Source organism: Podarcis raffonei, chromosome 2, assembly GCF_027172205.1.
Source record: "Podarcis raffonei isolate rPodRaf1 chromosome 2, rPodRaf1.pri, whole genome shotgun sequence".
NCBI lineage: Eukaryota > Metazoa > Chordata > Lepidosauria > Squamata > Lacertidae > Podarcis > Podarcis raffonei.
Window position 1 is genome coordinate 6637793 of NC_070603.1, and position 22189 is coordinate 6659981.

Genomic DNA, 22189 nt, shown 5'->3' on the forward strand with positions numbered 1-22189 from the left:
GGCAAAAGTGCCCCTGAGCGGGCGCAGAGTGCGCCCCCCCCCACATCAGGAAGGGGAAGGCCTTCCAGAGGCTGGGTCACCGGCCTGCTTTTGGTTTTACCTCTCCCCCCCCCCGCCATTCCCGCCTCCCCTCAGCCCCCCGCGACCCCTCCGCTCGCTCCTCAGCCGGGCGGATCCCCTCTCCCCTCCGCCGCCGCCGCCCGCCTCATCCCCCCGCGCGCCTCCCCTGCAGCCGGGGCTGCTGCAGTGCCCCCTCCGGGGCTGGGGGCGGCGCTGGGCCCGGCCGTCTCGGGGCCGGATGGAGCCTCTTGGCCGGGTCCGGAGCAGCGCCTCCTCGGCGAGGCCGGGCAGGGAGGCCGGGCCGGGGGAGCCGGAGCCCTTTGTGTGTGCGAGAGAGCCGCGGGGATGGTGCCCGCCGCCGCCGCCGCCTCCCGGGTAAGGGGCCGCCTCCCCGGAGCAGAGCAGCTCCTTTCCCTCAGGCGCCGCTCCCCTCGCACTTCCCGCCCCGCTCGCCCCTTTCCCCGCTTCGCCCTCGGCTCCCCTCCGGCCCCCATTCCGGGACGAGAGGAGCCCCTTCTCCTCCTTCGCCCCCCCCCCACGGGGCTTGCTCTGCCTCGCCTCCCTCCTGCGCCTCGCCTTGCCCTCCATCCCACACTCGCCCGCACTTTCCCCCCCTTTCCAGTCCAAATTTCTTTTCCCCTCCCACTTTGGGCCGCTCTCCTCTCCCCCCGCTCCACCTCTGGGTCTCACCTGCCCCCCAGGCCCGTTTCTCCTCCCCCCTTGCCAAATGAGAGATACCCTCCCCTCCCCATCAGTCCAGTTTTAACGTTACTTCCACATCTCCTGCACTTACCAAAAAGAGAAAACAAAATTTTTTTCCCCTTCCAGTAGCACCTTAAAGACCAACTAAGTTAGTTCTTGGTATGAGCTTTCGTGTGCATGCACACTTCTTCAGATGAAATCGTGTTCACGACCCTGACAGAACCTTGCGCCTCAAACCTATTTGCACTTGCATTTCTCTTTTTTGCAGTGATGATGTCCATCGTCGTCATCATTCACTTTGGTTACCTCATGTTGTTGCATGAAGAAGGGGCATAGAGCCGTCTTCTGCCTTAGGGAACAGCTATTAAGTGTTCTTCCATCCTGCTGTGATGCAGAGTTGAGTTTCGTTTTCATGGTGGGCATAAGGTGCCTAGAGTGCTTGAAATTGCGCTAAGATAGCATCCTTGCCTGCTTGCTTAATGCACAGAACCTTAGGAAAGAACACAAGGGAGTTTTAACATGAGTTTTGCACTGCACATTTTATTGTGTTGGTCAGCTGGGTTAAAAGTTAAAACCCACCTGGAGGCTCATAAACAAAGAGACAACAGGTTGTGTCTGGAAGGAAATGTGCAGAGGGGAGTTTATATTTCTAGTCTTTTGGCCTTCTGCCAACCAAGTTTTAAAACTTTCAGTCCAGTTGTTAAAAGGGGTTAGTAGAACTTATTTTCAAAGAAAATGTGTGTGTTTAAAAAGGAGGTTTTCTGAAAGTGTGACAAAGACTAGAAGGAAAAAAATAAACGTAGACAGGAATAGCAGTTTTGAACAACCTGAAAGGGAATGGTGTGAACTGGCAATCACACTCCCCCCGTGCCCCGCCCCCAATTTGGAGAATTACTGTTATATCTCTGATGGAAAGATAGCTGGTGAACTGGTCCCAGTATATGCACCACGCTCTTTCCCACCTCACACCCTCAGAGCATTTTGTCAAAAGCAGCTATGTTTCCTTGTAATATAAGTAATAAATGTATGGTGTTTTCTTTTTTTATTAAAATCATCTTTACTCCACCTTTCCCTTTACAGAATGTCCAAGGTGGCATACTAATATTTTAGGTTTATTATATTTTGGGCTTCATTCAAAACCAGTAAGAACAGAAACTAACTTTTCATTTTCTCCTCTCTAGAAGACCTTGCCAGGTGAGCTTCAGAGCCTGGAAGCCGCCTTCTGGTGGAGCTGAGGAACGGACAGGAGTAAACAAGAAGTGAGCAGGAGAAGGAGGTTTTCAGCAGCTGTCAAGATGGGCATGAGGATCAAGCTGCACAGCACTGACCACCCCAACAACCTGTTGAGGGAACTTAACAAATGCCGGTTGTCAGAGACTATGTGTGATGTTACCATTGTGGTGGGTAGTCGTACCTTCCCTGCACACAAAGCAGTGCTGGCGTGTGCAGCAGGCTACTTCCAGAACCTTTTCCTCAGTACAGGTCTGGATGTGACCCGCACCTACGTGGTGGATTTCATTACTCCAGCCAACTTTGAAAAGATTCTGAACTTTGTCTATACCTCAGAGCTCTTTACAGACCTGATCAATGTGGGTGTCATTTACGAGGTTGCTGAAAAATTGGGCATGGGTGATTTGCTGAAGGCTTGCCATTCCACCTTCCCAGACTTGGAAAACTCAGCCAACACGAAACAACCTTCTGTCTCAGGTGAAAGCCGGCCAACTGGCATGTCGACAGAGCCGAACCATGCCCTGGGTGAAATCCGAAACAGTGGGGAGCACCCGGGACCAGAGCGGAGTTGCAGTATGCAGAGTGAAGCACCAGGTGGCTACAAAGAAGATTCTGCAAATGAAGGCAGCCATAACTTAATGCACCAGCAGACTCCCAAAACCGAAGAACAGGAATCACCAGCACAGTTTACTGGTGCCATGAGCATTATGACACAGGCTGGTCTCAGCAATGTCAGCATGGCTGTTCAAAGCACTGTCAACTCATGTCATCCATATAAACTCCAGAACAACGGGGATTACAACAAAGGCAATTTTTTTGCTTCGGATGCATCACTGGATATATCAACAGGCAGCAACTCCTGCCCTAGCAATAGTGATCACTCCAAAGACCAGGGCTTTGGGCAGATGGATGAGCTACAGCTAGAAGATCTAGGGGAAGATGAACTACATTTTGAAGATCCCAGCGAGGAGCTAGGTGCTGCAGAGGAAGTTATTGAGCTGAGCGATGACAGTGAAGAGGAGCTATCCTTTGAGAATGACAACCGTGATAACAAGGCCATGCCCTGTCAAGTGTGCAAAAAGGTTTTAGAGCCCAACATACAGCTGATCCGCCAACATGCCAGAGACCATGTGGACCTCCTGACTGGCAACTGCAAAGTCTGCGAGACCCATTTCCAAGACAGGAACTCCAGAGTCACCCACGTCCTGTCTCACATTGGGATATTCCTCTTCTCCTGTGATATGTGTGAGACCAAGTTTTTCACCCAATGGCAGCTCAGCCTTCACCGCCGCGAAGGGGTGTTTGACAACAACATTATCATCCATCCTAGTGACCCACTTATAGGGAAGGTCAACTTGTTCAGTGGGGATTTGGCATGTGCCACCTGTGGGAAACCCCTTGCCAAGGATTTTCATATGGTTCGGGGCCACATCTTGGACCATGTTAACTTGAAAAGCCAAACATGTGGCGTGTGTGACCAGCGGCACCTCAATCTCTGCAGCTTGATGTGGCACACCCTTTCCCACTTGGGCATTTCTGTTTTTTCTTGCTCCGTTTGTGCCAACAGTTTTGTGGACAGGCACCTCCTGGAGAAGCACATGGCAGTCCACCAAAGCATGGAGGAAACCCTCTTTCGGTGTCACTACTGTGGCCAAGCTTTTAAGCTGGAAGCTGCTTACCGCTACCATGTGAGCCAGCACAAGTGCAGCTCTGGCTTGGACCTTGTCCGGCCCAGTTTTGGCGACCGACTCCACCAGCAAGCTCTGCAGAAGAGGAAGCTGACAGAGGAGTTCCTAAGTGAGGATGTGGCTCTTCAGAGCCAACCTGGAAACAGTAAGTACAGCTGCAAGGTGTGCGGGAAGAGATTTGCCCACACAAGCGAATTCAATTACCACCGGCGGATCCACACAGGGGAGAAGCCATATCAGTGCAAAGTGTGCCACAAGTTCTTCCGTGGGCGTTCCACCATCAAGTGCCACCTGAAGACACACTCTGGGGCTCTCATGTACCGGTGCACCGTTTGTGGGCACTACAGCTCTACCCTTAACCTTATGAGCAAGCATATAGGTGTGCACAAAGGCAGCCTTCCACCCGACTTCACCATTGAACAAACTTTCATGTACATCATCCATTCCAAAGATACGGAGAAAAATACAGACAGCTAATGTAGCAGTATTTGCGGAGTAAGCACTACTTGCAGGTAGCAAAGAAGCTTGTTTCTGTTTTTAAAAAACAACGTTACATTTTAATGGTCAGGCATCATCAGCATTGTACTTTATTTCCCTTTGCCTTGTTAGAGGGTTTCTTAAATCGTTGTTCTGTGAAAACAACAGCACGTTACATGTGTTACTGTTCTTGAGAAACCTGTCTGTTTACCTCCTGCTGAGTCCAGGGCTCATTATTTCAAGTCTTAGAAACAGGCTGTGCTATCCTTCAACGGATAGGTTTCACACCTCAAATCTCTCCTCCCTCCATCTCTAATTTGAGATCTTGAAAAGATTTATGCTGCTAAGATATATTAATGCTACACATCAGTAGGGATAGCAGGAGAGAAAGGGGGGGGGGGTAAAAGGAATTGTTTATGTGCTGCTATTGGGAGGGTAGAAGTTCTATAAAAACTTACAATGCAGTCCCCAGCACGCTTACTCAGAGATAAGTCCACCTTTGTTTAATGGTGACTCGCTCTCTGCCTTGTAAGTGTGCTTTGCATTCTTAGCCTTAGCTTCGTGTCAGTAAGTTTGTATTTCCCTCCCACCAGGATTGCCATATATATGGCCAGTTCTTCCTCCTGTGCAACCATGTGATCTGCAGACATTCGTGGTTGTTAGGGCTGATTTCCATGTCACTTGCTGATTTCTGTAGGTAAAAACTGTCAGAAAAAGCCACAGTAGCAGATTAGGCCAGTTGTTTTGGGGGTTTTTTTTCAGTTCGCACCCAGCCTCTGCCTTTTGCCCTTTTCCATGAAACTGTGAGTTGGTTTTACAAAGTTCCACTTTAACAAAATCAAAAGAGGGCATAAAAATGGTGTGGTGGAATGGAGGAGAGTTTTGCCAAATGTGAACATTCTGGATTTTTATTTTTTTTAAGGGGTGCCCTAGAAAGGACTCTTAGCTTTGAGTATAAGCATATAGAGGCTTTAGCAATAGTGCTGCATCTCCAACATCCACTTTCAAAAAAGAAGTGTTCTTAGGGCATCATAAAACAGCTTTGGGACTCCTTCCTTTCCTCCAGCAATATTAACTCAGTGCTGGTGTCTTGAACATTGAGATGAATGTCTCAGGGGTCACATTCTTGAAAGTCTTTGACATAGCTCTGTGGACAGTGCCAAGGTTTTAGGTTGCAGTTCTATACACAGCTGGGAATAAGTCTCATTGATCTCAGCAGGGCTTACTTCAGCCTCATTATGTGTATTATTGCACTGTTAGTTCTGTTTGAAAATATATTGTTGCCTTAAGGAAATGTCTCTGGAAGGAGGAATGACAGGTTTAGGGCAGATTATTATCTCTCTTTTTTGAAGGGGGGGTTGCATTTTAAACATTCAGCTCTTAATCATTTGTTTGGAGGGATTCATAGATCTTCTCAAAAGTAGCACTTTTGTTGCAGGGGTATCCTATTTTCCAGCACACAAACCATAGCATTTTGTTGCAGGGGGAAAAGGAATCACTCCCTCTCCTCACCCCACTCCACCTTCTAGCACATCAACTCTGACTGTGTCATGTACAATGTGGTTGTGTTGGTATCACAGGTGCTATTGGAATGAAGAGATGTAATTTTTGTGCAGCAGTGAGGCCAGTTTGAATGTGCCTTTACCACTCAGTACAAATAGACCTTTTCTCCAGGATTATGCTCTGACCAAAAAACAAACCCAAACAAATTTATCCAAAACACCCAGTTCTTCAAGTTTGCAGCAAAAGCCGGCTGTGGATGGCATCAATTTCCTAATACCCATTACATCACCAAGAAGGACAAGTCTAGTGGTCAATCCAGCATTTGACTTGATAGGATGTGTGTTTGTCATACAGATTATTTAAACTGGGAGGATAAAGAATTTGCAACAAAGGGTCATTCTTAAATTATATGTCTCTTCATCCTTGGGCAGCATGACATCACAAACATGGAGCAACATTAATTCCCCCTATCTCCATCGCAGAGCAATTATATAAACTTTTAAAAGGTTTTATTTTCATTAATATTTGTAAAGTCGTCTTTAGAGTTTGAGTGCTCTCATGCTGGAATGCTTATTTAGCCCATCATCAAGAAGTAGTGGAAAACACCATCAATTGTGTGTTTTTTTAAGTTTTTTAAAAGTTCTTTAAGGGCTGTGCACTTTCCCCCTCCAGCCTGGAACACACTTCTCTTCTTCTTTTTAATTTTTACACTCTAGCAAGGTATCCCCCCCCCCTTATTACAGTGGTACTGGATTTCTGCTAGCATATGGGTTTTTTTGTCATCTGAAATGCCTCTGGGTGTTTGTCCCTTGTGGCAATGAAAAACCATCATGTGCTTGTGTAATTGACAATAACAATTATGCTGTCTTTTGAAGTGAGGTTGTAACCTACCTTCCTTTTCCTTTTCCTGCAACCCTGACAGGTGCTTTCTGGAGGGATGCAACAGAACAGATTGATCACAGGGCACAGATCCTGACTCAGTTTGAACTACACTTGTGGCTTTATCCTATAGGTTGTACTTTATGCTTTCTAAGTGCAGTACTATGTGAAATCCAGGCAGGGGGATGGATGAGAGAAGCGAACGTTGACAAATGTAGCAGCTGGCTTGAGATCTGCCCCTAAGTTTAATGCAAACTACCTCATAAGGAGGAAGTCCTGGAGTCTTAAAAATCAGTGGTATGTACAAATAGGCTTCCAGGCTTCTGTATATGAAAACACTGTTGTTAAAGAAAAACAGAAATCCACATAATGCTGCTCTAGCCCTGACCTATGGGGGGGGGGGTGGAATGAAAAACTGTACAGCCCCAGGAATCTCAGTTCTGACAGTAATTCCAGTAGGGCAGCCTTGGTCAGGTTGCTTTGCTCTCTGCTTACAGTACCTACCTCTAAGGGTGTTGTGAAGATTGACTGCTTTGATTTTTGTCAAGGAGAAAAAGCACTTAGGCATGTCTTCTTGTTTTCTTATAAGAAAGTTGCCGTCTTCAAATAGCCCCCAGCATGCAGCAAGTGTTCTGACATATCTCTCAATTCCTTTCCTCCTTGTGGCCTCTGAATAGCAAACACCAAACAGGACACACTAAGGAATTAACTCAACAATATAGCGGACAAGACTATTCCTAAGTATAAGTAATGCTGGAAGCATTCAGTGTAAGGATGTAAGAGTTGTCAGGAATTTACTACTTCTAGTAGTACCACTAGTATTTAGATAATGTCAGGGCCACATGGCTAGACCCACAGGGCTTGAGAAAGGAACTGAAGCCTAAGAAAGCCTAAGGTCCAGCTGTGGACTAATGGCAGATGGACAGTATTTTATTATTTATACGAGCCCTGGCCAGTCAAAAAGCTTCATACTATCTATCAACTGGAGGGGCTGATGTTACACACTCTTATTGCTCCTCTATGCCTGAAGAGGGCTGAGCCCATAAAGTAGCACACCAGGCTAAGCCCCAGTCTTGGTCTCTGAAGCTCTTGGTTCAAGTTCTGGAGTCCAAAACAATAATGGATGTACTCCCCAGGTGTTGAACAGAACCATGTTTTCGTAGTTAAGATGCCTTCATTGGAAGTGATGGAGAAGGAGCTATATTGGATCTCACCCAGTAAGGACTGTTCCTTATTCTCGACTTCTAGAGCTGTTTCAGTCTAGTTCTCCAGTGCCAAACTGCATCCAATGCAAACTTGGCCAGCTTTAGAAATTCCATTAAAAAAAAAAAGCATTCTGCCATGACAAAGATATGAATCATTGTGCTTGGTAGTGTAGCTTGGCCCAAGTAACTTCACCTGTCTGCCTCAAAACACCCACACATCAACTCACCCCAAATTGTGAGTGAGGAATATTTAAAAATACCTACCTCACAAATGGAAAAGTTGTGAGGTGTAGTAAATGTCTGTAAAGTGCTTTGGAATCCTTAGGCGTGTAGAAAGACAAAGTATTGTAATTAAATAGCTTTGCTCTGTTTGCTATGCTACCATTTGTGAAGAATCCCTACCATTACCATCACAGTAGGGGAGGGTTCAGGCATGGAACAGGTGTTCCAGTCTAACACAGAAAGCTTTGAAACTAATAAACAACACTGTTTTTGGAGACTAACACTTTATTATTGCTCTTATTTTTGTGAACTCAAAACCATGCCCTCTCCCTTTTCCTCCAAAGATCCAGATGTCTTGAAATAAAAAACAACAACAAAGCAGAGCATTGTGATTGCTGTCTAACCTTTTGGTTAAGTTAATTGTAGGTACTGACCTGGTTATTTAAGTGTTTAATATCTATTTGCTGTAAAGTTTGTACATTTTGTAAAACTTTTCTTCCTCAAAGAAAAAAAAGTAGATGTCTAAAATCGTTGTACATCGGATTCTTTTATACTCCATCATTTGGCACAAAAGTGTGGTTTTTATTTAGAATAATAAAATGAAAAACTCGAGAGTTTGGTGCATTGCTCATAGTTTGTGGTTGACACGCTATGGAAGTATTTTCAGATCAAATGATAACAGAGGCTGCTCACCTGAGTCTTCTGCCTATGCCAAAGGACTTTGCTCTGGGATACTGGTACTCCTGACTTCTGTAAATTCCTTGCACAAGGAGAGGCTGTTTTGCATGCGGAAGGTTCCAAGTTCAGTCCTGAGCATCCCCAAGTAGGCCTGCAAGATACCTCTGTCCGCAACCCTGAAGAGCTGCTTCCAGTCGTGTAGGCAGTACTGAGCTAGGTGGACAAATAGTCTGTCTCTGTATAGGGCAGCTTCCTTTGGTTTCTATATTCACACATACAGACTTGTAACTGTTATATTTTTGCCAGTATTGGAGAAAATGTTTGGGTCTTTCTACCCCCTGCAAAGGAACCAATGTGTTGGGTCATTTCTGATCAAATTGGGTTGGAATTAATTTTTCCTGCCTTGGCCTGAAAAACCTTTGTCAGGGCTATTCATTCCCTTTTAGATAACATTCGAATGCAAAAGTCAACTCAATGTGTTATAAACATCCTGCTTCCTTGTCTTCCTTCCCTAAACTTTATCCAAGTATTTTTTTTTAATCCAGATGTTCACTTATGTCCTTCAGCCCTTGGATAAGAGTGCTATTTTTAAGTGATTTTTTATCTTCTAGCAGTTGTAGTAACCTCTTTTACCTTCTGTTCATATTGTTCTGAGATTATACTTGGCCTGGATCTGTTCCCCCATCACAATTCTTGTAATAAAGGCGAAAATGGCATTACGTAGGAAATGCTGAGAACATTTTGCTCAGCGCTTCCTCACATGTCCGACCTTGACCTCTAGGAAGATGTGCCTTCCTATAACCACTTAACTCTCACTTTAGAATGAGGGATCTCCAGATCACATACCCATTTACCCCATGTTTATGTGGCAGATTCCATGATAATATTGGCTAAAAATTAGGCAAAGCTAAGTCACCAGCAAACTAAAAAGCTCAACTTGATAGAGTCTATACCAGGGGTGGGGAACCTTTGGGCTTCCAGATGTTGGGCTCCCATCAGCTCCCATCAGCTCCAGCCAACATCATCAATGGCCCGGGCTGATGGGAGCTATAGTTAGGAAATCTGGAGGGCCAAGGCCTATTCACATTATTATTTGAACATTTTGGCAGCCAGGCACCCCAACCCCACCAAATCCCACCTTCATATCTTGGCACTCACTCCATGGTTGTGTAATCTCATCACATGCAAGGATCCAGTTTTTTTCATGCCTTTGCAAATACGTTTTTTGAGCTAATGATACCATGCTAAAATCTGAGTCCTTGGTTTTGTGAACAGGCCCTCAGATCCTCAACTTCCATTTTTTAAAGCTTTATTAGGCACCACTGGGCTGGAACCCTGTGAATAGGGTTAGCAGAATCTTCTTGATTCAGTGCCCGGAACGGCAATGCTCCTGGTTAACTCAGGAACTGAATCATCACGTTTTCTGACTCTACCAGAAAGGACAACGGAGTTTACCCCAAGCCAAAACTTCAAGGTGGGAGTGCATTCCCTTGGGAGATAAATCCCAGGCACCAGCATTCCCTTAGGAGAGGTCCGCAGCCCCAGCATTGCCTTTCCTTCTCCAACCTCAGGCTGGCATCCCTGGGTGTAAATGTCTCTGTGGTGACATAAATAAAAGGCTGCCTGTACACAAACTGCTAGAAGGGAGTTGTTGGTATCCTGGTTCCTCAGCCACAAGAAGTAACTAGTTGGATGCACATAAAAGGACCTTGGCAGTCCTTGTCCCATCCTTGCAGGGGCAGAATTACAGTCTTTGTGCCATCTATTTAATGATCAAGACACCCTCATGTTTTTAGAATGTAATTTTCATTCAAAACTCTCTACAAATAAGAGGAAATTGACAGAAATCTGTATCTTCCAAATAATCATAAAACTACAGGGTAGCAGAAATCAGAACATTTATTTCCATAGTTATTTTTTTGAGGTGGGGGATTGGATGAGGGTTACTAGAAAACACAGGGCACAGCAGCATATAATCACCACATTTCACCCTGTATGGCCCTGCTTTCCCAAGATTTCAAGAAGCACTGATGTGTATGCAGGGAGGTTCTTACTGAAGACTGCCCTTTGCTAGCGAGAGAATGTCTGAATACACAGGATCATGTTGTGGAACCACAGCAATAAACCAAATCAAGCACACTTTTAATTTGGCAAGGTGTTCTCTTTTGCTATGACAATGGAATGTTGGGTGTTAGAAGAGGAACCTTCGCCCCCCTTTCGATCCATTTGGTCTTTGGGGATGTACCTGACCACAGCAGAGATGAGCTTCCCTTTGAAGTTCTTGCTCAGGAAGTTGTACAGGATGGGGTTGACCACGCAATGGAGAAGGGTGAAGCAGTCTATGATATCGTAGAAGAAGTAGAGGAAGTCCAAAAAGTGGCAGTGGAGGAAGATGCTGGTACCTTCGAGCGTCAGCAAAAGCAAAACCAGGTGGAACGGCAGCCAGCTCACTAGGAAGACGGCAATGTAGGCGTAGATGACGCGGCAGTGCTTCCTGCTCTCAGGCTTGTTGCTGCGCTTGATGTGCCTCGCTGTCAGTATGTTGAAGACTGCCATGATGGAGAAGGGAATGAGGAACCCAATGAAGGCAGTGAGCAGGGTGAGGGTAATGGCCCAGATGTCGTAGGTCTCCAGGGGGGCCATGAAGAAACATACTGGCTCAGTGCTGTCAATTAACTCCATGTGGGACACCTCTGGCAAAGGGACGATGGCAGCCAAGGCCCATATGCAGCAGCAAGCAATGCGTCGCACCAGGTGCTGGTGTCGGTGCCAGAAGTGGGAGGAGGTTGTCAAGGACACATAGCGGTCAACGCTCAGGCAGGTGAGAAAGAAGATGCTGCTGAACATGTTGGCAAAGTAAAAGTAGTGGGTGAAGTGGCAGAGGAAGCTCCCCCAGAGCCAGGTATAGTCAAGCATGGCTTGCAGCATCCAGACCGGTAAGGAGAGGATCACTCCCAAGTCTGCAATGGCCATGTTGAAGATGTAGAGGTTGACCAGGTTCTTGTGGCTTCGGGTCTGCCAATTTACCCAGATCACCAGAAGGTTCTCCACCAGCCCCACCACAAAGATGATGAGGTAGAGGACAAAGAGGAACACCCGCTTCACGCTCTCATCCAGCCCCAATCTGCAGTAGCTGAAGGTGTAGTTGAGCAGGTGGGCAAGCTCTGTCAAGTTGTGGTACTCTCCGTATTCATTAAAAGGCAAGAGGTGGTCGGGCTCTCCCATTTTGGGTCAAAAAGTTAACTGTAAGAAAAAATGGTGGAGAGACTTCAGTACTAGTAGATCTGGGCTGGTTTTTCCACTGAACCAAATTAAGGAGGAGTAATCAATACCGGAAAGTGTGATATGCAGATATGCATTGCTCATTAGCACAGTTGTAACCCTTTGCTATGAATCCACATCAATTATAAGCGGTTTTGTGTGTGTATGTGTATAGGCTCTGATTATTAAAAGAATGGGTTGCTGTTTTTTTTCTATCCATGTGAGTCACTAGGACTCCTAACTGATTTGGGATTTTAAAGGTTTATTTATTTAGATAAGAAGAATGTCTAGTCCAATATTCCTTTTCCTATGATGTAAAGGGACGTGGGTGGCGCTGTGGGTTAAACCACAGAGCCTAGGACTTGCCGATCAGAAGGTTGGCGGTTTGAATCCCTGCTATGGGGTGAGCTCCCGTTGCTCGGTCCCAGATCCTGCCAACCTAGCAGTTCGAAAGCACGTCAAAGTGGAAGTAGATAAATAGGTACCACTCTGGCGGGAAGGTAAACGGCATTTCCGTGTGCTGCTCTGGTTCACCAGAAGCAGCTTAGTCATGCTGGCCACATGACCCGGAAGCTGTATGCTGGGCTCCCTCGGCCAATAAAGCGAGATAAGCGCCGCAACCCCAGAGTCGGTCACGACTGGACCTAATGGTCAGGGGTCCCTTTACTTTTACCTATCATGGGAAACCATATAACCATGGGAATCCTGCAAGCTTGGCCTGAATGCAATAGTCCTATCACACTCATGTACCCCATTCACTGCCTTTGATACCTGAAATGAGAGGCCTTCAGTGAGATGGGTAGATAATTTACAGCCTTATCCTCCATGAATTTATCTTAACCACCTTAAAAAACCATCCAAGTTGATGGCCATTACCACAACTGGTGCTGGCCAATTCCATAGTTTTAATGTGTGTGTGTGTGTGTGTGTGTGTGTGTGTGTGTGTGTGTGTGTGATATTTTAATGTAGTTCTATGTATTTTAGTCAAAGGCAACTGTATTTTCATAATTGGTTTTGTTCTTGTTATTTTGCCGTTGTTTTTTAGTTGCTTGTGACTCACCTTCTTGAAATGAAAGGTGGTATATAAATTCTTTTATTAACTATGATGACTACAGCTCTGCGCTGTGTGAAGAACTCTTTTTCCCTGTCCTGAATCTACAACCCTTCATTAGTTCTAATATGTGAGAGGGAGAAAAACGTCTCTTGATTCACTTTCTCTACACTATGCATAATTTTATATGACCCTCGCATGTCTCTTTTTAGCTGCCTTTCCCCTGTAAGTTAAAGAGGCCCAAACATTGTAAGCTTTGCTCACATGGGACTTCCTCGAGCCCTTTCATTATTTTGGTCGACTCATTTCTGCAAATTATATTATACTACAACAGCAGCTTCCATTTAGGCAAGGGTGGTCGGTCAAAGTGCACTGGGCAGACGGCCCTCTGCCCTTCCATCCCAGAGTTATCCTTTCCCCAGTGGACCTGCGACTCAGTGGCAACTGAGAACGCTGTGCAGCGACAGATGAGTGTGTGCCTGAGGAGCATCACTGTCGCAAAGAAACACGGGGCTTTGGAGAGGAGTGCTGGCTGCTATTGAGAGAGACAGAGGGAAAAGTGAGGCAATGGCAAGGAAGCAAGAAGAAGCAGGCCAATCGGGGAGGTTCAGCAGCAGAGCCTATGCCCTGCGTAAGGTACCAGGCTCAATTTCGGGCATCTCTAAGGAAAGGATCTGGGGAGAGAGCTTACAGCACTTAGCACATTTATATATAAGCAGTGAATTAGCTGTTAATTCATCTCTCTCTCTCTCTCCATCTCTCCTGACTACTTACCGCACATTGCTACAGTTAAGCTACAAACCACTCTAGAATTATGATTCATTTGATTTAATGCTCAAAGCTAAATCAAAAGGCTTACAGAGATTATAGTGCTGCCTCTTCAACAGGGTATGTAGATAACTCAGTAAAGAGCAGCTGTTAGTGAATAGGTTTAGGTACTTACTCGCAAAGGCCTTGGCTAAGGTGAACTATAGTTCCCAATATAGCCCTCCTATTGCCCTTGCAACCTAGCACCTCCTGCCCTAACTGTTCCCCTATGAAAAATTTCACTGCACACCACTGGCCACTGGGTTGTGTGCACCTGGGTTCTACTCAAAGCAGACCCATTGAAATTAATGGAGGTAAGTTAGTTGTGCCCATTAAGGTCAATGGGTCCACTTGGAGTAGGCCTAACATTCACTGCAGCTCATACTTCCCAGTCATGGAATTCTGCAAAGTGCAGCTTTGTGAAAAAGCTCAGGGATCTCTACCAAAAGATTCTCAGAATCACGATTCTCAGAATCAATTAATTAGGGTTCTCAGAATCAAGATTTCATGGAACAATAGCTGGGATAGCTCAGTCGGTAGATCTGAGTTCAGGTCGTGGGTTCAAGCCCCACATTGGGCAAACGTTTCCTGCACTGCAGGGGGTTGGACTACATGATGACCCTTGTGGTCTGTCCCTTCCAACTCTACAATTCTATGATTCTAGGAACTCCTGAAATTAATAAGGAAAGCCACAACAGTTCAGCCATATGCATATACTGAGGGCTGTAAATATGCCCTCAGTATAGCTTTTTTAAAATCTCCCCTTGTCTCTTTAAATGCAGATAAACCTGAATACTGGAAAAAATGGTATTAGGAAACTGTGGATAATATAATCAATAATATCACAGAATTGCAGAGTTGGAAGGAACCCTAAGGATCATCTAGTCCAATACCCTACAGTGCAGGAATATGCAGCTGTCCTATACAGGGATTGAATCTGAAATCTTGGCATTATCAGCACAAAGCTCTAGTCTAACCAATATAATCCATAATCAAACAGTTGTCGTCCTACCCATCTCTTAAGAGACTTAAAGGTAAAGGGACCCCTGACCATTTGGTCCAGTCGTGGCCGACTCTGGGGTTGCGGTGCTCATCTCGCTTTATTGGCTGAGGGAGCTGGCGTACAGCTTCTGGGTCACGTGGCCAGCATGACTAAGCCGCTTCTGGCGAACCAGAGCAGCGTACGGAAACACCGTTTACCTTCCCGCCGGAGCGGTACCTATTTATCTACTTGTACTTTGATGTGCTTTCGAACTGCTAGGTTGGCAGGAGCTGGGACCAAACAACGGGAGCTCACCCCGTCACGGGGATTCGAACCGCCGACCTTCCAATGAGCAAGTCCTAGGCTCTTAGGAATACATCATTGAGCTTGTATGTTAAAATGCCCCAGGTTTAAATAAGGGTGGCTGCTAGACCACATTCATGCACTGTTATGTATGCATCTGTTTCCTCACTAACGACATTTATATTTCACATTTCTACACATGCACTCGGTGCACCTTCCAATATAAAACTATGGCTTACTCCAGTTGGCTGTTGATTCTCCAAGGTTTAAAGGCAGTCCTGCAATCTGCAATCCTTTATCTAGAGATGACAGGGATTGAACGAAGGACCGGAGTGCTGAGCTACAGCTCACACGGGCAGCTCAGAAAACGGTCAACATTATTTTTAGCGCCCATTCTGAAAATATCTTCAGCAATCTTTCCCAGGACACGAGAGCCTTTAATCGAAGATGGTGCCAGAAAATACAAGCCTGGGACCTTATACGTGCAACCTGCGTGCTGTGCTGCTGAGCTGTGACCGTCAAGTTTTCCCACACTAATACTGATTTTGGAAGAGGCTGGTTCTCAGACACTGACAAGAGAGCACTGATTGGTTTGTTCCTAGCAACAGAAAAACCTTTTATTAAAGCGGTCCAGATGACAGCTTTTTATAAGATCGGAGGTGTGGTCGGTGAATGGTTGGCTTTTGAGTGCCAGACAACTCTTCCTTTATGCAGGAATAGGACCAATTCCACACCATAAACTTAAAGCAAATTCAACACACACTTAAAGCACTTGACTTCCATCGAGAAGACGGATATGATGGCCATCTTCAAATACCTCAAGGGCTGTCACATGGAAGAGGGAACAACCTTGTTTTCTCCTGCTCTGGAGGGTAGGGCATGGACCAATGGCTTCAAGTTGCAAGGAAGGAGATTCCAACTAAACATCAGGAAGAACTTTCTGACTGCAAGAGCAGTTCGACAGTGGAATGGTCTCCCTTGAGAGGTGGTGGAGTCTCCTTCGTGGAGGCTCATAAGCAGAGGTTGAATGGCCATCTGCCATGGATGCTTTGGCCGAGATTCCAGATGGATCCTTGAGTCCCTTCCAACTCTACAATTCTATAATTCCATGATCAAAGAATCCTGAGAACTATAGTTTCCCCTCACAGGCAGTGCCGGATTTAAACAAGCTATAGCTTAGGGCCCCACTCTCTTGCCCCCCCCAAAAAAAATTAAAATAAAAAACAACTGGATGTACATTTCCAAAATATAAGATAAAAAACAAATAAAACCTACATACAGCAACAGTGTTTTGTGCTGTGTAGGCTCCTATTTGTTATGTGCAAATGGCTTTAAATACCTATCAGGTCCATAAATTACCATATAGCATATATTCAACACAAAAAACAGGGACAATTTGTTGTTGACAAAGGACAGCTGGACATATAAAGGGCCCCATTACCTTCAGGAGCTTAGGGCCTCATCAAACCTAAATCTGGCCCTGCAGATGACCGCAGTGCCTGGAGACAGACAGACAGGTCTGGACTGCTCTCTGCCACTAACTCTTCCTGCTCACTAAGTCCTATTACCTCTTCAGCTTCTGACACCTCCTCCTCCCAGTCTGTCACAGAGCTATAATTCCCAGCATCCCTAACAAATCACAGTTCCCAGGATTCCTTGGGGGAAGTCATGCACTTTACTTGTGCAATGGATGCGCTTTAAATGTATGGTGTGGAACTGCCACAATTCTGAAGTAGGTTCTGGCTTGGTGAAAGGAGAATTCGGTGCATCTCAAAGGCTCACTTTTATCAAATAAAAGGTATCATGCTGCAGACGGACAAATGTTATCAAGAGAGTTCGAAAGAGGCTTTACTTCCCTTTTCAGGCACACATTATTTTGACTCACAGTCACTTCTGGTCAAACAGATTTTTGTGGGTTGTTTAAAATGATGCCAAGTCCTGCCACACCTGTTTAACCGTGGGACACGCAGCGATTCCTCTCTCAAAATCCCTCCTTTCACTCTCCCCAAAAGGACAACAATCCCTGCCTGCCTCCAGCCTTAGAAAAAGATTCATAACTTGGCAGCCACTGCAAACAAATAAATAAAATAACTCGCACTTTCTCCAGGCATTTGGAGGAAGGAAGGGAAAGTTGCTGCTTCTTTAAGCAGACAGAAATCTGGCATCTGTAACAGAGGTGTCTCTGGGAGGGTCTCTATATAAGCTTAGATGCTGGTGAAAAGTTTTGTTTCTGGAGAAGAGATGGAAAACCTGAAGTTTATTTTTATGCCTTGCTTACCTTATTGGAAGCCAAAGACGATCCTTTGCTGCGCTGAGATGATGGACCTCTGGTCTGAAGTCTCTCAACTTGGTAGCTCAGCTGGGTCTATTGGTGCAGTCTTTCCAGGAATGTGTGTTTGCTGCTGGCTGCCTCTACTTTCCTCCCTCTACACAGGAAATGAGCATCATAGCCTGCTATCCTGAGAGCACAGGCTTTGGTGTAAAACGAGCTGTCAAACACGGTCCCATCCCTTGGACTTCCCTTTTCTTGAATGCAAGCAGATTTGGCTCAGATGGCCTGGCAGGCACCAAGGACAGATATGAGTCGATTCAGGGAGGCCCGTGACAACTTTCGAAGAACATCCGAGGATGCAGATTTTCCTGAGGTCGATTTCCTTTCTCTGAACTGCTGTTTCAAAGCTTGCCTCCCTGGTCAAAACCACAGCCTGCAAAGACAGGGTGAGCTGGAGCATCCATAACAATGCAACCAGAGTGCACTGGGTGTTGCTATAGGGTCAACAAGAATGTCCCCTGTGATTCCAGCTGCAAGTCATTTTCCTTCTCTTTGGCCTCTGTTTCCCTGTCTGCAAAATGGGAGGCCAATAATGATTCCTTGTGCGCTTTATGCCAGGGGTGGGGAAGCTTTGGCCCTCCAGATGTTGCTGAACAACATCTCCCACCAACACCAGCCAGTATGCCAATTGTCAGGGCTGATAGGAATTGTAGTCCAACGACATCTGGAGGATCAAGCTGTCACAGACTGGCTGGATGGAAAGGAGTGGTGGGAGGCACCAGCTGGGGAACTCCCAAGGGAACCTTCAAGGTAAGAAGGATCAGAGCCAGAGGACTGGTGGAGGGACGATGATGAGTGGTCAGAGGGAGAGGAGACAGCAGACTGGGAGGAGGAGGTGTCAGAAGCTGAAGAGGTAACAGGACTTAGTGAGCAGGAAGAGTCAGTGGCAGATAGCAGTCCAGACCTGTCTGCCTGTCTCCAGGCACTGCGGTCATCTGCAGGGCCAGATTTAGGTTTGATGAGGCCCTTAGCTACTGAAGGTAATGGGGCCCTTTATATGTCCAGCTGTCCTTTGTCAACAACAAATTGTCGCTGTTTTTTGTTGTTGTTGAATATATGCTATATGGTAATTTATGGACCTAATAGCTATCTAAAGCCATAATGGGATCAAAATAAACAAATTATGTATTACATGAAATCAATCAGAAGGCATAAGACTCATACCCTTCGTCTATTAGATAACAGGTACAACAGCTTGACCTACATTCAACTGGGCTGCACTGCAGGCGGGAGCTGCATGCTACATGTTGCCATGCAACCTGTCCATGCAGAATGTAGGCACCCTATATATAGAAATGAGCAAACCAGTGATATTCTAGGGAGCAGGCTAGCAGGCGGGGCCCATGACTTACATCATAGGAGCCTACACAACACAAAACACTGTTGGTGTATGTAGGTTTTATTTTATTTGTTTTTTATCTTATATTTTGGAAATGTACATCCAGTTTTTTCCTTTTAATTTTTTTGGGGCCCCCCAAGAGTGTGGGGCACTAAGCTATAGATTGTTTAGCTTATTTGTAAAACCGGCACTGGCATCTGCAACGGATCCTCACATGTGGGGGTTGACATAGCCAGTCTTCATGTCACATTTGCAGCCATCTTTGTAACAGGAGTTGGTCCGGAGCGCTGCCTGAAGCCAGCTCCTCACAGAGACAGCTGATTTTGCAACTGGCCTGTGGACCACACGATACCTGACCTGATGCTCCTAAGTTTAAAATACCACTAGATCTTGTAGAGGAGTCATCGTGGCCCAAGGGTAGGGTACATACTTGGTATATTTATTTTTATTTTTTATTTTTTATTTTTTTATAAAATGTTTATTAAGGTTTTAGAAAACATATATCACATATAACAAAACAAAAATATCAACAACAAACGAAAAATACACACTTAACAAGAAAAAGAAAAGAAAAAAAAGAAAGGAAAATTCCACTTTTTAAATTTCAAAAATCCATATCCCTCTTTCCTGACCTCCTCACATCCCCCTTTTTTGTATTCCTCTTTATTCCGTCAAATTCAGCAAATTCTAACCCTTTTTCCAAACTCGTTTATAATTATATATTTCCAGTTATTATGTCTCTAATTTCCCTTATCTTGAACCTTTGCACCACCTTATATATTTTGACATAATACTTATTCTAGTCATACCCCCTCCTTTTTCTTAAAATTCTTCTTTTCATAACTCTTTTAACCATATCCCAAATGCCATGTTACCTTCAAATCCCACATCATTTTAACACTCAAATATTTTACAATATTTTTGTAGATAGTTCTTAAACTTTTTCCAATCCTCTTCCATCAATTCTTCTCCCTGGTCACGGATTCTGCCAGTCATTTCTGCCATCTCCATATAGTCAATCACTTGCATCTGCCAGTCTATTTAAGGTCCCAGATTCAAACCTTCTTTCATTCCAGATAGTAGATCTGGGAAAGACCTTGGGGGGAGGGGGAGAGGAACATTGTATTTTGATTTATATTTGGAACTGCATTTCACCAGAAAAGCTTAGCTTTTCAAAAGTATGATGAGGTAAGAAAGACTTGTTGATTGGAAGAGCAGCAACATGAGGAGATGCAATGGTCCATCTCATTTGAGCTTGATTAATTCAGACGACTCTCTGCTCCGGGTTGTTCCAGTCACACCTGATCTGGAGGTGTGGCAGAATTAACTGTCCCACAGTGGAAGCTGATTGGAAGGAACTAAGGCTCATCAGCCTCCACAGTGGGCAGGAACCATTGATTATGTACTTCACAGTTGTCTCTTGGCTTGCAGAGTCTGGTAATCACTCACGTTGGTCTCCTGGAGAAAAGGTGTAGTGGAATAAGAGGGAAACTTTGCTGGATCAGGCCAAGGATCCATCTAGTCCAGCATTCTGGCCAGCCAGATGTCTTTGCAAAACCCACACGCACATATAAAGCAGGCATGTCCAAAGTCCACTTTGGGGGCCTAATCCGGCCCACCCTTGTGGCAGTTTATTTCCTGAGGTAAAATCCTAAAAAAAACCCTCAACAAGTTCAATCCTTTTTTTTTTAAAGACACATACAATAAAAACCATAATAACAATAATAACACAATTTGACAATTCAGATTTGAATACACTGATATACCTACGACTACACCTTTTTAAACAATATTTTCCCACCTCTCTCTCCTCCCCCTACTTCCCACCACTATCCACCTTATCGCTTAAATATTCATTCCAGATTTCTTCATATTTTTCCATTCTTATTTTGCATCGACATGCAATTCGTTCGTATGTAGCTAATCTGTCCATATTATCAATCCATGTGCTCAATGGAATCTTTTTGCGGCTCTTCCAATTCATCAAAAGTTTTTTTGCTTCTAATATAGCATGGTACATCCATTATTTTTGACCCCCTGAAATCTCCCAAGTTTCTGGAATATAATTTAGAATTAAATTGAGTTCCCCTGAATAACATTTTCTTTTTATTACTCTCGCTTCAATCCTAAAAAAAGTTTGGCCCTTTGGTCGGCCCTCATGGCCCTTCACGTCATCAGATCTAGCACTCTTTGAAAAAAGTTTGGAGACCACTGGAAAATGGCCTTTTTCTGGCGATTGCTCTCCAGCAACTGGTATTCAGGAGTCTCAGAACACTGGAGGGTCCATACGGCCATATAATCCATATAGTCTGTATACCAGGGATGGAGAATCTGAGAACCAGGGGACAACGCCAGCTCCCCTAGGCCTTTCCATTTGGACCTTGAAACTCTCCCCAGGCTACAGACCTCTGCGAATTTTCCTCACTCCCTTGCAAATGCCATGTTATAGGGGTAAACTGAGGAAACCCGGGAGAGTTGGCGGTATGATGTTGCGTAGTATGTCCTAGAAAGCAAACTTTAAGTTATTAGGTGGGGACAGACTCAGAGCTAAGCCCAGGGCCGCTAGGATTGTGACACAACTAATCAGCAAAAGATGATGGCTCTGCACTTTCTGGTAGGGAAGGGGAGGTGAGGAAGGGACTTTGGCTTGGCTCCAGCAAGGGGCCAAAAGGCCTTTATGTTAGAAACAATTGCTGGAAATCTCCATTTCAGGCGAGGTCAACAATCAGATCGGAAGGAAGTCTCGGCTGGAACAGGGAAGTGCAATTGCACAGATAAGTCAGGCCTTTTAAACAATAAACCAAGCCTGGAAAACAGGTATCCTGGGTTTGCGACAGAACAACTGCCCCAGGAGCTGGCACCGACTTATTTAACCTATACCTTTGACTGTGTCCCCTCTCCCCAACCCCTCACAGTAATTGTCCACAATTGGGACTGGTTTGGAGAACACTTGAACTGCTATGTTGGGCCTCGTACGGTTCCTGCAGGCTGAGGGATCACTTTATTTCTCATGACTTGGTTCCGTGCAGCTGAGGTTAGATCTACACAGGGAATGGGGCAGAATTCTGCAAGGGCAAAGTGGACTGCATCATTTTAGGCAGCTTTGTGGCTCCTCGTTTCAGGCTCCCCTGGATCCAGAGATCAGTTTCCTCTCTGTTTGGAGTAGATATAAAATGAGAAGCTTTTTCTGTTATAAAAAAGCTGCTTGAGAAGGGTTCTTTCTCCAAGGCCCTGACAGATAGCAGGTTATATAAACTGCCTTCAGGAAGAGAGAAAGGAAGGCGCGATAAGAGAGGCTGAGGAAGGCGACTTCGTTTCCTTGCCTTATCATTCACCCCACTCCCATCCAAACTGAACCTTGTCAGCACTTTGGTTCCATGTGAAATCTTGCAAAGGAATAAGGTCTCTGGCATCCTATTCGAAGTGCATTTTCACACGTGCTACCTGGTGGGGCAGCCGCCTCCCCAAAT

The 22189-nt window shown here is 45.3% G+C and overlaps 2 protein-coding genes across 5 annotated transcripts; one reads left to right on the forward strand and one right to left on the reverse strand.

Moving 5' to 3' along the window:
- Positions 1 to 323: 323 nt before the first annotated feature.
- ZBTB39 (zinc finger and BTB domain containing 39) lies at positions 324 to 8578 on the forward strand. Of its 4 annotated transcripts, none has more exons than XM_053371953.1 (3): positions 329 to 435; positions 1944 to 3825; positions 6583 to 8578. In XM_053371953.1, exons 2-3 carry the CDS (start codon positions 2058 to 2060, stop codon positions 6780 to 6782), a joined length of 1968 nt encoding a protein of 655 aa, XP_053227928.1. In that variant the 5' UTR covers positions 329 to 435; positions 1944 to 2057; the 3' UTR covers positions 6783 to 8578. The 4 variants fall into 4 exon arrangements, with proteins under 4 accessions (XP_053227899.1, XP_053227928.1, XP_053227907.1 ...); XM_053371932.1 differs by having other exon boundaries at positions 1944 to 4192; positions 6583 to 6685; XM_053371924.1 differs by lacking the exon at positions 6583 to 8578 and having other exon boundaries at positions 324 to 435; positions 1947 to 5067.
- Positions 8579 to 10525: 1947 nt separating this feature from the next.
- Positions 10526 to 17454, reverse strand: GPR182 (G protein-coupled receptor 182). The gene is made up of 2 exons (XM_053371965.1): positions 17327 to 17454; positions 10526 to 11887 (listed from the first exon to the last, which is right to left on the reverse strand). The coding sequence occupies exon 2, from the start codon at positions 11867 to 11869 to the stop codon at positions 10787 to 10789; it is 1083 nt and encodes a 360-aa protein (XP_053227940.1). The 5' UTR covers positions 11870 to 11887; positions 17327 to 17454; the 3' UTR covers positions 10526 to 10786.
- Positions 17455 to 22189: the final 4735 nt, after the last annotated feature.